The sequence below is a fragment of the Diospyros lotus genome, chromosome 6 (genome assembly GCF_014633365.1).
Source record: "Diospyros lotus cultivar Yz01 chromosome 6, ASM1463336v1, whole genome shotgun sequence".
Lineage (NCBI taxonomy): Eukaryota > Viridiplantae > Streptophyta > Magnoliopsida > Ericales > Ebenaceae > Diospyros > Diospyros lotus.
This window is the reverse complement of record NC_068343.1, coordinates 45,489,175-45,505,702: the sequence shown is the minus strand read 5'-3', so window position 1 is coordinate 45,505,702 and position 16,528 is coordinate 45,489,175. Positions and strand designations below refer to the sequence as shown.

Genomic DNA, 16,528 nt, shown 5'->3' with positions numbered 1-16,528 from the left:
AGGTCTAGTTATGAATTATCTAGTTCATGTTTAACTGCGAGTTTGCTATTGCTAGCTTGTAGTCTTGTGTGAATTGATTATCTTTATCTGCTCTTATTAAAAAAAAAATTATGTGTTTTAAATAACGCTATTCCTAAAGTTTTGGAGTTATGCATTGATAGCTGATTAAGTTTGCAATACGAAATATGAATACATTAATTTCTTATTTGAAAACGTATATGCATTAGAACAAGTAATTTGCATTCATCGGGTATTCAAAATTTAAAAATTGGTTATCGGTCATAAAGTCAAAGGTAATAGTAATTAGCTGATTAGTACATTGTATGATCCCTCAACAGAAGTGGAGACTATTACCCAAGTAAGTGTTTGAGCCTAATAACCGTTAATTCTGAGTGAAATAACACTTAATCTAAATATGCTTTATTGTTTATCTCATATTTTCAATAGCTTCAAAACATTAATTCGCTTTGAATGTCTAGTATGATAGCGGATGAATTTGACTAGTTTCAAATTCTGAATTAGATGACTTAATAACAATGTTTTGTAGAAGTATGATAGGAGGATCAATTTATTTCATTTTTGAGCTTATTAACTTTTTTCTTTCTTTACATTAACCTCCCTTGCTAGTTCATTTGAGCCAATTGTAGTACAACTTTTTTTGTTACCCTCGTTTAACCCATAACCATATAAATTTTGTCCAACCTGGTGTGTTTTCAGGAATTAATTTGTCTAGCCATTTTCATATTTAAAAAAAAAGAAAAAAGTGAAAAAAAAAAGATTTTTCTTAGCTATTCAGCACAATTATTGCAAAATAAATGCTGGAAAAAAAAAATTCCCGACACACCCTTTGCACACTCTACATTTTCTTTGACAACCTGTATTAACCTCATAGCCCCATTACAACCTGGTCTGGTCCCTCTTGATGCTATAAATCATGTGATCTCAAAATTCGAGTTTGGAGTAAGGAATTATGTTTAAATTCAGAAGCTATTCATTTAAGGTATTATTTCAGTCATGAAGTTATGTCAATTTTTTTATTCTTTCCTGAAAATACGTTCATTGTATTTGGGATGAGACCGAGTTTTGAATTTGTTCTGCATTTACTCTTATAACGGTGCAAACCCTTGTGTGTACACCTAAAGATTTTTTTTTTTATTGGAGGGAAAATCCATAATAAGGTTTAAAGTCAAAACTTCGAGAGAGTAAGTTTATGTGTTGGTTATCCTAATTACCATTCCTGAGATTGTATGACATTTAACTAAAAATCTTATTTAGAATGCTAAATTACTTATTCGATTTTATGCATTTAGGTTTCAAATTTGAAATTTTTGCATTCATACAGTTATTGTGAATAAATCTTGATAGGTGTATAATCTAATTGCTAAGAGACTAGCAATGTTTAAGTTGGAGGGTATGATTAATGGTTAATTTTGTAAAATTTTATTATAATTATAACCCCTATCTTGATTTTAAATTGGTTTAATTGAATAGTTATGTGTAATATATATATATATAATATAATATATTATAATAAATATGTAAATATAATATATATATTATAACATAATACATACACTCAATGGAATGCATGCGTGGAGTATCTATATAATATATAAGTATATAATATACCATATAATATATCATATAAATACATACATAATATATAATTTAATAACACTCAATTGCTTGCTTGTAGGCATGAAGAATGTGGGTTTGGAAACTCAAATTGGATTGAAGAATGAATAATTCAAACCCAATCCATGAAAAATTCAAACCCAACCCATTAAATTGAAGGCCCAAGGCCCAACACATGTTTAAGGCCTAACTTGAGAAAGCTCATGGAAGACATCATTTGGAGAAGGCCCAATCATTTTTTTTTTAATCCTAATGAAGACCAAAAACCCAATTGTAGAAATTTATTTTTTTATTTTTAAATATTTATTTTATAAGTGCTTTATTAGGTGTGTGTTTTAGCTAAAATTCATTTAACTTTAGGTGTGTATTATAACTAAAATCCATTTAACTTTATAAGTGCTTTATTAGGTGTGTATTTTAGCTAAAATCCATTTAACTTTAGGTGTGTATTATAACTAAAATCTATTTAATTTTAAGTGTGAGTGCCCATTAGATATAATTATGTCTAATTGAATAATTGAAATTGTGTGATTTGTATTGCATCTTGAGGGTTATAAATAGCTCACTTGATTGCATTTGTAAGGGTGATTATTATTTTTGAATCAAAACTTAATTGTTTTCTTAGATATTCTTTTTGAGAATTGTTTTTGTTCTTTCTTTTTTTCTTTATTGTTTTCTCTTGTGATCTTACTTTCTTTATTTCTTTTCTTAAATTCTTATGTCATTTATTGTTACTTTATTATCCACCGCCTAAATGGTCGGTTAATTTCTGCCTTTAAATTTTAACAATTTTAATTCCTGTCATTTAAATTATTTACCGCCTAAATGGCTGGTGAGTTTCTGCTATTTTAATTACTGTTATTTAAATTATGTTATTTAAATTACGTCATTTAAATTTCTGTCAATTAACTTTTAAATGGAGATAAGTAGCTAAATTCAATCTTGGGTTAAAGCAAGGATAGTGTCCAATGCCAATGATTCCCAAAGAAAGCTGCGCTTTAAATGAGTGATATTAATTTAAATTTCAGTATGAGTATATATTAATTATTAAGAAATTACTAAGTTTGGATTGGAGCGTAAGTCTAATTTCGAGCTTTCATGCCATGCATGGGAGTTACTAGAACTGGAAACGCTATCATACCTAAACCTGGATGATTAATTTAGTTGTTTTGTGTATTAATTGCAATTGAATTTATGGTAGTTGCTTAAATTAGAATCCCGCATATCATGTATGGAGATTGCTTAAATTATAACTATCATTATCTTTAATTGAATTTAATAACAAACATTTGTATCTGAAATTAAATTAATGTTACTAACCTTGTCTGCTAAAATTTGGGAATCAACGAGTTGGTGCTGAAATTGTCTTAAGTCAAGTGCTATCCAATTTCATATCCTCACATTAAGCGTTTATTTCAACTTCTGCCTTTCTTTATTTCCTAATATTTGTTATCCAAAAAAACATAAAAAAAAATCTTGTTACCAATTCATCTAAATGCGTGTGCGTGTGTGTGATATTCTTTTTCTTTTACCATAAATAAATATCTCAGTGGACGACCTGAATTCATTCAGAAAATATAAATTTAAATTTAGACTACAACTGCACTCGTACACTGATGAATATAAACCTCTCACCAAAATAAAGAAAAAAATATAAAATTTTTATTGTGTTTTGTTTGTGTTTTAATTGCAGGGTAAGAGTGCAACCAGGTAGTTTCTGTCTTATGTTTCATTCTTTCTCATTCCGTAGGCGCTCCCGTTCGGGTAGTCTAGTTGGTTGGGTTATCCAAGCGGGGGTGCTTACAATTATATATAGTGCTTGATATTTTTTAACTTAATTTCAATAGTAATGGATCGTTCAGGCCCAATTTTGGCCCTCTTCAGGCCCAATCTGGGCCCCTCCTTAGGCTCGACCTCGGCCCAATCTGATCTCCCTTCTAGACCCAGATTTGGCCCAGCGCCAGCCTATCATGGCATCATTGCAAACTCATTGGATATCCACGGAGCCGTCTCAGATCTTATCCTCATTAATGGCGGATCCCATCCACATTAATAAGGGTCCCGTCGCCACCATGCTACCACCTGGGAACCTTCATCGACGTTGGATAGCTAGTCTTATCACCTGCAAGCGCACGTCTCATGCATGCAAGAGGACATCTGCTTCTCTTATATCAGTCAGCTCTCTTCAGAGCCAAGGTATGTTCTCACCTCTGTCCTACTGATACATTGCATCATTTTACTCTTTTACTCACTCGAACGTCAGAGTGCTTGCAAGTGTCAGCCACCCCTCGGATGAATCCGTCGTCGGAGCCCGTGCCTAGCCTTCGATCGTCCCTTTTTTTGGTCAAGAAGGAACATCTGGCGCCCACCGTGGGGCTCGGTAAAACTTACCTATCCCATAAGCTCACAAAAAGCCTTTCAAACCACTCCCCCAGCGGCCACGCCTTGGCAAGAGCTGGAGATACCTATACCCCGAGGTCAAATGACGACCACCACCGCCTAAACACCTGTACCCTTTCTTGCATTGGCCCATCCCCGGTCAGTCGGACAATTAGGGACGTCAACACCATCGCTGGAGGTTTTATTAATGGAGTGTTGAGCTTGGCACGAGGTCAATACCCTCACGCAGTCATGATGATAGATGACACCAAGAAGAAAGCAAGAAGAATGGCCCAACACCCCGTGATCTGCTTTACGAATGAAGATCTCAAAGGAATGAATCCACACCCTGACGACCTTGTGGTTGTTTCGGTCGTCGTCGCCAATTTTTTGGTAAAGAAGGTTTTGGTGGATCAGGGTAGTTCAGCCGACCTGTTATACCTATCCACCTTGAGAAGAATGCGCATTCTCGAACGAAAGTTGAGACCCTTTAATGAAAGCTTGATCGACTTCTCAGGAGGATAAGTAGAGGTTAGGGGTTATATAGATCTACCAACCTCATTTCAGGCAACCCCGTTGGTCAAGACCATCACTATATGGTACTTAGTGGTGGATTGCCAGGCGCCGTACAACGTGCTCTTAGGACGACCATTTCTCAATGCTTTGGGAGCAGTAGTATCCACCTCCCAGCTATCCTTGAAGTTCCCGGTATCTAACACCAGGGTCGGGGTCATCCGCTCTGACCAAAAGGAAGCCCGGCAATGTTACCACGATAGCCTCGAAACTCGGAGTCCCAAGCCTGCCAAGGACGGAGGGAAGACTGATGCCCCAGGCAGCAGCCAGACAACTGACGTCGACAGCCAGCATCCGCGGCACCATGTGCATATGGTCGAGCTAGACTCGCGGATCGAGTTTTCAGACAGACGACCCCAACCCAAAGAGGAGCTCCACCCGGTGAGCCTAGTTCCTCGCCCGAAACAAGTCGTTCGTATAGGTTCTACGTTGCTAAATGAACTAAATGAGAGGCTCATTAGCCTACTCCTACAGAACGCCAATCTCTTTGCCTGGACTCTCGCTAACATGCCAGGGATAGATCCACTTGTGATATGCCACAAACTGGCACTGGATCCAGAAGCCAGACTGGTCGCTCAGAGAAAAAAAAGATTGGGAGAAGAAAGACAACGCGCGGTTGCTGAAGAAACGGCCAAACTCTTGAAAGTCGGATGCATTAGGGAGGTCCCATACACAACATGGCTCGCCAACGTGGTCATGGTGAAAAAGTCCCCGGGAAAATGGAGAATGTGCGTCGACTTCACCAACCTAAATAAAGAGTACCCGAAGGAGTCATACCCATTGCCTAACATCGATCGCCTTGTAGATGCGACCTCCAGGTATAGGTACTTAAGTTTCATGGACGCCTATTCTGGTTACAATTAGATCCGGATGCACCCTGAAGACAAGGAAAAAACAGCTTTCATCATGGAGAGTGTCAACTTCTGTTATCAGGTCATGCCTTTTGAGCAAAAAAATGTTGGTGTAATGTACTAGCGACTGATGAACAAGGTATTCACCAAGCAGATTGGCAGCAACATTGAAGTCTATGTAGACGACATGGTGGCAAAAACTTCAAAAGAACAAGACCACTGCTTAGACCTAGCTGAAATCTTCGCGCAACTTCGATAGCACAGCATGAAGCTCAACCCTAACAAATGCACCTTTGGGGTAGAAGCCGGTAAGTTTCTGGGATTTATGGTAACTAATGGAGGAATTGAAGCCAACCCAGACAAGTGCAAAGCCATTCTCGCAATGTGTAGCCTTGCCAGCTTGAAGGAGGTCCAGCAGTTGACAGGCCGAATAACGGCTTTGTCCCGTTTCCAATGTTTAAAAAAGTCAGCTTAATTCCAGTTGATGGAGAGTGCGAAGCTGCTTTTTAGGAACTGGAAGCTTTCCTGGAAATCCCCCCATTCTTTCAAGACCAGAGCCTGGGGAGGAACTCTCACTCTACCTCTTCGTCACTGCTAATGCTCTCAGCGTGGTGCCAGTCAGGGAAGAGGACAAAACACAACGGCCAGTATACTTTATCAACAAAACTTTTCAAGGAGTTGAACTACGATACCAAAAGATCAAAAAGCTAGGGCTAGTGCTGGTGATGGCAGCTCGAAAACTCAAGCCATATTTCCAGAGCCACCACATCACGGTCTAGACTAATCAACTGATCCGAAAAATACTCTAAAAGCCGAAGCTTTCGGGGAGAATGATCTCATGGTCAGTCGAGCTTTCTAAATTTGGCATACAGTACCAGCCGCGAAAGCACATTAAATCCCAGGTACTCTTCGATTTCTGTGCCAAACTCTCCCCTCCTGGTTGTAAACTAGAACCCAATCCTTGGGTACTGTTTGTCGATGGAGCCTCTAACATAAAAGGAAACGGGGCCGGGATCATCCTAGAAGGACCCAATGGTCTCATTCTCGAACAGTCACTTCGTTTCAACTTCAAGGAAACTAACAACCAAGCGGAATATAAAGCTCTTATAGCCGGTTTAAGCCTAGCAAAAGAAATCGAAGCATCTCGCTTAATCACTAAAAGCGATTCCCAGCTGGTAGCCAACCAAGTCAAGGGTGAATTTTAGACAAAAGAGCCACAGCTTGGCCGATACCTCTATAAGGTTAGAACCCTATCTGAATCTTTCAACTATTTCAAAATTGAATATATCCCTAGTGAACAAAACACATGAGCAGATTTACTCTCAAAGCTTGCCAGCACCAAAAAACCTAGAAACAACTAATCAGTCATACAAGAGGCCCTGGATGTACCCACCGTCGACTTTCCCGACGTACAAACGGTAGGAACAACGCCCGAATTTTGGGGAACCCCTATCATCCAATACTTGCGGCATGGGACACTTCCCCCAGATATCGAGAAAGCCAAGAAAGTCAAAAGAACAACTTGCTACTTCACCCTGCTCGAGAACCAGCTATACCGAATAGGTTACTCCTTGCCAATCCTCAAATGTGTCAACTTCGACCAGTCCATCAGCATCATGACTGAGATACATGAGGGAGTATGTGGAATCCATATCGGCGGACGATCCCAAGCAGCAAAAATACTCAAAGCCGGGTACTATTGGCCAACAATGCGGAATGATTGTCTGGCCTATGTGAAACATTGTGACAAGTGTCAAAAATTCGCGAACGCGCATCACTCCCCCTGGAAGAGCTCCACAATCTCAACAGTCTTTGGTTGTTTTACAAATAGGGGATAGACATCTTCGGACCCTTTCCAACAACAGTAGGACAACTTAAATTTATGGTAGTAGCAATTGACTACTTCACAAAATGGATCGAGTCCGAACCTCTGGCCACAATCACCGCTGAAAGGATTCGTAGATTCATCTGGAAGAATATTGTTTGTCGATATGGCCTCCCTAGAGTGCTAAGCTCATACAACGGCACTCAACTCACCAACGGTAGACTCCAAGACTTCTGCCAAGAACTCTGTACCTGCCAGGTCTTTACCTCGGTCGAGCACCCTCAGACCAATAGCCAGGCCGAGGCTGCTAACAAGGTTATACTGGCAGGACTGAAGAAATGACTCGACAGCGCAAAAGGAGCCTGGCTGAACGAACTACCCATAGTCTTGTGGTCCCTACCCATACTTTTCCTTCGCTCGATAACGTACCTCGCAAGCTTGTTTGATACAACCGAACAAACAAGAAGCCTAATTAGATAACGTAGATCGCAAGCTTCGCCGGTCTCACTGAAAGCCCATCATGGAATAAGCAGACACGCCAACTCTAAAATCGCTCGATACTCGCGATCGCTTAATCAACCAATCTTTCTAGCAAACAAAGCGAAGGAAAAGTATATGGTACCCACATTCGGGAAACTCTCATTTTATTACTCTATTTCATTACAAGATATGTCCACAATACAAAACTTTATTACACTTTCTGTAGCCTACGCAAATACAACCGAACTCGTTCAAAGTCTTACCTTAACTAAGCTTTAGCACAACAAGACCGACACAATTAACCAAGCTTTAGCACAACAAGATCGATACAGCTAACCAAGCTTTAGCACAACTAGACCGAGCTAGCCAACCAAGCTTTAGCACAGCAAGGTCGACTCTGCTGTCAAATATCGCCCTCCGTAGAGCCCTTAGCAGCTCCCCAACGAGGATCTCCAGAAAACCGACGATAACATCACAACCGCCCATGACCAAACATCAATTGGGCCCCTTCCCCCCTTCTCTCGCAAGTCACATCTTAGCGATGCAGATCCACGCAAGAGAAGGAAGGCGCAGCCTTAAGGGGAGGTCTGGTAAATGCTACAACACCAAGGACGGCAGGAAAGCAGAGGCAGCGGAAGACGAACTCCTCAAGGCTAAGGAATAAGCCCGCCCTCGCACTACGACCACCACGGGTTACCAACCCATATACCACAAACACCACGAGCCACAAATCATGGCTAGCTATAGCCATCGAGACATCACTTGAATCGACAACGTCGTCGCCAGAAATAACGCCGTATGCCAGCAGAGTCTTAACCCGACTTGACATCATCAACCATCTGAGCCCAAGATACCTAACTAAAGGGAGGAGGTAAACCATTGAGCAGAGGATATGTAGGAAACAAAGGAAATAACACCTTTTTATAAACATAGTAATGAGCACCTACGATAATGCCGCTCATTAATGCTCTGCATTCATTGGTAGGCGAACCGCCATCAAAATAGAGCCACGAACCCAGGAAGTTAATACCCCATCGTAGGAAACCGGAGCACCTCCTAAGGAAGCGCCCCCCTGGAAAGTGACGCGTTCTACATCACTACGTAGTTATCTCGCCTTTTTAGGTCAAGGGCCCCGATCTTGCGTCAAATATGTTCTCGCAACGCGACACCCGGATTGCCACAATCTGCCTATCTCGACACCAATCCCTCTCAACACCTCGATCCCAGACCCATAGCGGAAATAGGGAAAAGCAAGGTTGAAGAGGCAAAAGGCAAGTGGCGCCTCGTACGACCGTATCTCTTTTATTTAAATAATACTAGAATTGCTACGACAGTCAGTCCAATGCCTAAAAAAAAAAAGAAAAAGGGAGACTCGCCTTAAGGACTAGTGGCAAGTTAATCCAGTTGAGATGAATTGGGAGCCTCGCTTTGAGGATGATCTGGCCGAGGTGAATCGAGACTCTCGCTCTGCTGCTCAATACCTTCTTCTACCCGTCCAACCCCAGTCGTCTCCTGAGTCTGCTCCAAAATTTCATCTTCAATGGCTGGGTTCGACGAACCCAGATCCACAAGTTGGCCACCCTCTACCTCCTTAGGGGGGTCACACCCAGTAAAATCCACCCTTGGGAAAAGTAGTGCGGCTTGCGCCAGCGTCGCGTCAAAAACCACCTGGGTACTGCAGAAAAGCCTCCCTCCTTGCACAAGCCTCTAAGCGAGCAGCTTCTTGACAGGAAGCGTCTAACTCCGCCTCCAATTCCTTGACCCTTTCGTCCCGCTCGACCAACTCCCGTCGAGCCTCGTCTCTCTGACCGCATACTCATAGATATCAAGACGTTACCCTCCCCACCTCCTCACCAGTCGAAGCAACCCTCCAGTAAAGGCAGTCGGTGTCACCCTTAGCCTTGGCCTTTCTTATCTTCAACTCCATGAATAACAAATGAGTAGCATTGGCCACTCGCAGTTGCAACATCTCCACCCATCAGTACAACCTTTCCTCCCTAAGAGAGGCAAGCCTCATCCGATCGGCTTCCACAAGGAGTTGGTCCTGAACAAACTTCCCCAGTCGAAAGGCATGGCTCCAAAGACTCCAAGGATCCTGCTCGGCGTCATCGCATCCCCATAAGCTCGGCCGCGAAGCACGCACCAATTGAGGAGGCACCAAGTCACTATTCACCCGATTTGAGCCCGATGACGTTGCGGTATCAACTAATGGATTTGAACCCTAGGGCCCCGCGGCATTATTGGTCGGTCCCGGATCCGAAGTACCGTGCACCTCAGCAGCTTGGTCTAGTACGTTAAGAGCTTGACTAGAAGACCCCTAATTCGACGGCCACCCGGCACTTCTTCCGTTGGAAGGGATCCCCCTCGACCCCCGGCGAAGAGGGAGTGCCAGTGGCAGCTGCGACATTCGGTCGGGCACGGACGAGACTTCTTAGCTTCACAGCAGTAACAAGCACTCCAGACGATGTCCCAGTGCCCTTTTTCGCCATGCGCCTTTCCACTTCTTCCCGCGTTAAACCTAGCGTCTTTTCTCCTAAAACATAAGATTCTGATAAGGGTTGCCATAGAAACAAACCAAAACCCGAATACATAGTAACAACATACCCATACACTCGGCTAACGCCCGAGGATCCTCCCCCAGTTCCACGAGCTTCGCTAATTCTAGTTGGGGAGAAAGCATAAAGGCATCTGCTAAGGCTCGATCCTCTGGGCCAAGACTCCCATACTCCACCTCCAAAAGAGGATTTGGCTTTGATTTCCAGAATAGGGGGTATTTCTCCTTTCCTTCCTCATCCAGGAAAAAGCTGAGCTCTTCCTCGCTCGAGCCCACCTTAAATAAACCATCCTTAAAATGCTTGAAGGATGTGGTAAAGGCCTTTAACACCGATTTCCCCGTACGACTCGTCAGAGAAATCCAACCACCCCAAGAGGCCCTCTTCCAGTGATAGCAATGGAAAAATATCGCCTTATTAGGTGTGCGACCAAGGAACTCGGCCAGTACCTCAAACCCGTGGATGAAACCCTAGCTGTTCGAATGCAGTTGTGTTGGGGCAACGTTCATCGCCTCCAATACCAAACTCTAGAACTCCGTTAGAGAAAACCGTAACTACAACCTCGTGAAGTGCACCTCGTACATATATAAGAACCCAGACTCTGTGGTTGAATGACAGACACGTTCGTCCAGGCCATAGGAAAGGCAGACGAACTTCTTTCCCCTTCCCCCATCATTTTCCCCCTCTCCTCTCCGGGGGACGACCTTCCCTCTCACCGCAGCCAAAGATGAGTCTGTAGAGAACTTCGACGGGATCCAGCCAACCTCTTTGAGCACCCAGTCGTACTAATGAGCGGAGTTTGAAGTAGAAATAGCCATCCACGAAGTCGACTAACTAACTAGACAGAGCAATCGAACGTCGAAACAAAAATCCCAAGACAGAGGACGAGTTTGTGAATGAAGGTAAAGGACGTGCACACACTGGGCAGTGCATACAAGTAGTCGTCATAAGAGACACCAAATAGGCAATTAGCACCCCACAAAACCCCGCCACGTGCCCTACAATGAGCATTCTGATGAACCTACCCTACCTGGGATGGCGGACCCCTTTTCGTGTCTTCAGACGACGCCTTACACTCTCAAACGGGCGCCTCGATTCTCGAAGCCCATAGGGCTCGAGCAATCAAACAAGGCCGCCAAAATCGAAAGCCCTAAAGTTTGGGCGCCAAGCCCCCTGAGGGAGTGGCAACCCAGCCCCATCCCACGAACCAAGACCGCGATCATGATAAGTTAACCAGGACATCAAAGTCGCAAGGACAGAGCAAGGCACACACAAAAGAAAGACAAGAACAAATCATCCAAAGAAGAAGAGAAACACAATTTGTTATTAACCAAGAAATGTTCAACAAGTTACAAAGCTTGCACAAGACAAAAACCTACACTATCGTACAAAACTACGGCTCGACCCAACTCCCCTCGGGAGACATAACACCTGAGAGACCCAGCTCTGGGAAAGCAGCTCGTATGTCGGACATAGCTGCTTCGTACCCATCCTTTCTTAACCCCCTTGCTTCCGTCTTCGCCTTCACTACCTTAGATTGGGCAGCGGCCACCTCAACCCTCGCTTTTGCCCCCATTACTGTCACCTTAGATTTGGCCAATGCCACGTCCACCTCCCGTTTCTTCAACTTCGCCTCGGCAACTTCCAAGTCCAGCTGAAGAACACCAATCGCGCGGCCAGCCTCATGATCCCGCTCCTTCGCCTCGAGGGCGACTGCTTCCACAGCTTTCTTAACCTCCTCACATATCAACCCCCAAACCCAACGCAACTCTTCTTCATGACCTGCCTTTATCTCAGAGAGGTGAGTTGCCACATTTGCCTCGAGTAGGCGACAGTCCGCGGCAAGTTAGAGCACCTGGTGCTCGATTTGATGAAACGCAACGGGTGACCCAGTGTAACATCCCGTTCAAGTGATAGGAAGGACCAGAACAACTTACCCTGATGGGCCTACACGAACTTCCCAGAGGGGTCACCCATCCCTGGATTACCCCAGGTTAAGCACGCTTAACTTAGGAGTTCTTTGCCAACATTCAGCCCAAAAGGTATCCAGCTGATGTTGTTTCCTTTCTTACACTATCCTCGATATATACTAACTTCTCTGGGCTTTCGGGGTATTACATTCTCCCCCCCTTAAGCACATGACGTCCCCGTCATGTGACCTTACAACCGGTCCCAGATCTCTCCCCCCTTGCATGGCCGATGTGGGATTCGCTTAAGGTGCCTACACGCACCCCCCCATAGGGGCCTCACGCCCCCCTCAGGACTCAGCCTCCTCGCTGAGGTTTGCCCCACCACCGGGCTCAGAGGCTCGGGGGTCGGCTCTGATAACATTTGTAACGACTCGCTCCCACTTACGGGCGCCACCGGTAAATAATCGACCAGATTACTCACCCGACAACCACAACTGAAGGGTTGGACTATGTTTCAACAGGAAACGCCCTAGGTGGGAACTATGCTTCATCCTTCCTTTCGCTCCAATCAGGAATCGGTCCCAACTTAAATAAGGAAAATCCAGCGGGCCAAGACCGGAAACCCGAGTGAGCTTCACCTCTCTTCAGCTCGCCCCATAGCAAGCCAGAGATGACCCAGGCACAAAGCTAGCATACAAACACTTCGCTGAGTATTGGGGATTTATGAGATTGTACCTCGCTGATCTTTACTCGTTCTGAAACTCGACTTCTCCAACTAAGCCATAAACAACGAATAATCTCACAATCATTTATCACACAATAATGATTACAACAAATAAACACATCTAGTGCTCAATAGCGCTTACATTCAATCACATAAATACATGAATGAAAATACAGGAGAGTACACCACAACACATCTCAGGCAACAAGCTAATCGCCACAACAGTCTCCCGGCACCATCCTTACTTGCATCTGGACTTGCATCATCTACACATGAGGTAAAACCTCATGAGTCATAAAGACTCAGTAAGGGTGCAATGCATGTAAATATGAATATAATCATGTTTATGTATGCCAAATGCATGTAAATGAGGCTAGGCTCACACATCCTCACAACCCACTAAGGTTTGAGGCATCAACCTATCAGCCCCCACCACTAGTCCTCCTTATGGCCACAGGTCCACTAGAGCTTGCATCACACAAGATATAACTACTACATGCCAATGCAACATAAAAACATTATCAAACACATTTACCAACTTGCAAGGCCACCTCCACATGGGGCCATCCCTTACCTGGCTTGAAACCTCATCTCTGCCTCGGCACAAACTCCAGCCTGAACCTCAAGTTCCTCTAGGATCTCGGCCTTCCTGATCGAACCTAGAGGCAAACACACAAAACCCCAACTCTATTAACATCCGGCATTAAACCAATGCCATCAACTTCGCCACACACACACCATCAGAACCATCCATCAATTTTTCAAACAACCCCGATATAGGGTTCAATCCAACAACACTTTACAATTTAATATCTCACATAAAGAAAAATATTCCGAAAAGAATTAATCAACTTACCTTAGTCAATCTGGAAAAGAAACTCGGCACATTGCCCACACTGGCGTTGCCTCCATAACTGCCATCTCATGCCCAAATCCCCGATTTCAAGCCTTTGGCACGCTCCTTGAGTCTCGAAATAATTTCCAGACTATTCCCCAATTTTTCTGGAATTTTTCCCTATTTTTCCTCAAATTTTCTCATTTTCTTTTCATTTCTTTTTTCTTTTCTTTTTTTTTCTTTTTCTCCTCCACTATTCATCGTCTCCTACCTCCCGCGTGCGCCACTGTTCATTCTTCTTCCTCACTTGCTTCTTCTTCTTCAACTGCACACGGCTGCGCACTAGCAGCCACGGTCCTCGGCCCTGTTGCCATCGCCGGCCCACACTGCCAGCTTCGCCGTGGACGGCGGCCTCCCTCGAGCAGCTTGCGCACACCACCGATGCTATCACCGCTGGCCTCGGCCGGCCATGGACGTACCCAAGCAGCTATCGCGCCATCGGGAGCCAGCATCGCATCCGGCCTCCATGAGCTCCATCATGCGCCACCACCGTTGCTGTTCAACTGCCGTTGGTCGCGGCTGTTTCAGTCACGACAACCATGGCCGCCCTCAAACCGGCCAGCCATCAGCCACCGCAAGCCACCAGCCAGCCTAAAACAGCCCCGCCGCGACTTCTCAGGCTGCCTCTGCCACTGTTGCTCCGCGCGCCACCCTTGGATCGCTGCTGCTGCAGCTCTTCTTCATCGGCTATGGCAGCGGCTGCCATGGCCGATCGGCCATCCGGCTCTCTCATACATATATATATTCATATATATAAACACATAAATTACTATTTAATCCCTCTAAATTTCCATAATTACCATTAAGGAAATTTAATTACACTTGGGATTTTAATAATAGCACTTAGACCCTCTAAGGCTTAAATTACTTATCATCAAGCCACTCCCAACTCGATTTTTTCGAAAATTAATAACCAGCATTTACTCAAAAATATCGATTTCATCTCTGCGCCTGCACGGGACCTTTATTTGACCCGATAACACTTAAGGGTTGCCTTAATTAGAAAACCGAACCGCCCCTAGGGTCTCCTCAGCTTCCAAGAGGTCCCTTACAACCATTCGGTATTTACACCTACTTGGGTTTATACAGAATTTATTCCGAAAATTATTCCCGGTCGGATCGACACCAGTGTCATTATTCTCATCTCAAGACGCTCACCAATCTCTTGTCCTCTTCCCTAGACATCCAAAACCCGAGGCACTCCCTGCCACCAACTCGGCAAATTTCATTAATTAATTTCTTAAAACCGACTTTCGAGCTTCCCGGACCACCCGAGGTCCCTTCAAATAATCAAAATTTATTTATTTTTCAACACCATGTAATACCGGGTATTACACCCAGCGCATGGTAAACCTCTTCGATTCGACAACGGATTGAGATAGGCTGCCACTCTCGACAACGGGTCACTCCGAAACTCAGGATCCTGAAATAAAGCCAGGCTGCCACTCTCGACAAGATGCGAACCATCGGGCAACCGAGCCTCCCCATCAGGACCCTTCTAACGCTTCCTATGCCGAGCCTGTAACACCCCAAATTTTTCGAGCGTGTTATAACTTAGGATTTCAGGAACATAAAAATTTTTCATACCACAATCGTTGCCATACATCACACAAATTCCCAAAAACCCTAATTTTCACCTTCTCAGCTTAACAAACCCAATATTAAATAGCTTAGACACGTGTTAAAATTTCAAATGCGGAAGCTAGATCAAACCTGATATGGTTCACAACCATAACGCTTTATTTATCATACATAAAATTGTTCAAGACGTCTACAAAATATATTACATGGACATTATCTCTAGTAAGTGATAACCGAACATCTTAAACATATCCAAAATTACATAGGTTCGCACAAAAATATGTTAATCATGCTCCAGGCAGTAATTTAAGCTAATTCTTCAGCTACCTCATTTCCCTTAAAGCCGCTCGTCGAACCTAGAACGTTTGAATATTCCAGGGACATAGTCCAATTAGAAGATGAATCTTCTAGTGAGAAACTCTAAAAACAGTTTATATTGATGCATGATCAGGTATAAAATGTATGAGAAGACAACGAAAATTACTCCGAAGTGCCTCGTGAACATGTCAGTCTCCTCCAATAAGAGCTTTCTCAATGGCACACGCATAACGCCTCTCGGGAGGTCCCTAACCATGTCACTTTGGCCCGACCTCATAGAACTCATGCAAACACCACATCCATTGTTCCTTAGACTCACGATCTTCCCCACGAGAGCTTTCTCGATGGCGCACGCATAGCGCCTCTCGAGGGATATCCGACTTTTGCTCTCGGCCAATAACAAATAGGTACAACAATATGGCCATACGAATTTTATAAATGTAACAGTTAAAAAGCCAATAGCATATATTTTCCCAAAAAAATACATTTCATATATGCAACATGATTTCAAGTAAGAGAATAACAAGAGTCTACGTACAAGAACTTTACAAAACACATCTCATACAATAGAAGTCTCCCATAAGGGAATAAAAAATAGGATTTGGAGTATAGGACTCTCACCTTTTTGGTTTATCTCTTGAACAGTATAATTTCACAGCAAACGGCCTAGGTTTCTGCAGAAAACACACGTTTTGGTAAACCTAACCTCAAATATTTTTACGTAGGCTGGAAGGATATTAAAGTAGGGGTATAACTGGAAAATTTGAAGGAAAATGGACCCCTCACGCGCCCTAGGAAGGTGGCT

General features: G+C 43.7%; 1 protein-coding gene across 1 annotated transcript; it reads left to right on the top strand.

The window, feature by feature from the left end:
• The first annotated feature begins 4,266 nt into the window (after positions 1–4,266).
• On the top strand, positions 4,267–5,451 carry LOC127804575 (uncharacterized). Its single transcript, XM_052341449.1, has 2 exons — positions 4,267–4,407; positions 4,636–5,451. Exons 1-2 carry the CDS (start codon positions 4,267–4,269, stop codon positions 5,449–5,451), a joined length of 957 nt encoding a protein of 318 aa, XP_052197409.1.
• The last annotated feature ends 11,077 nt before the right edge of the window (positions 5,452–16,528 follow it).

What these genes read in the sequence shown, in the direction of transcription:
- LOC127804575 (XM_052341449.1), top strand. Translation starts at nt 4,267, where the DNA reads ATGATGATAGATGACACCAAGAAGAAAGCAAGAAGAATGGCCCAACAC. An exon ending in TCGTCGTCGCCAATTTTTTG is followed by an intron (nt 4,408 to 4,635) that starts GTAAAGAAGGTT and finishes GTGGATTGCCAG; the next exon opens with GCGCCGTACAACGTGCTCTT.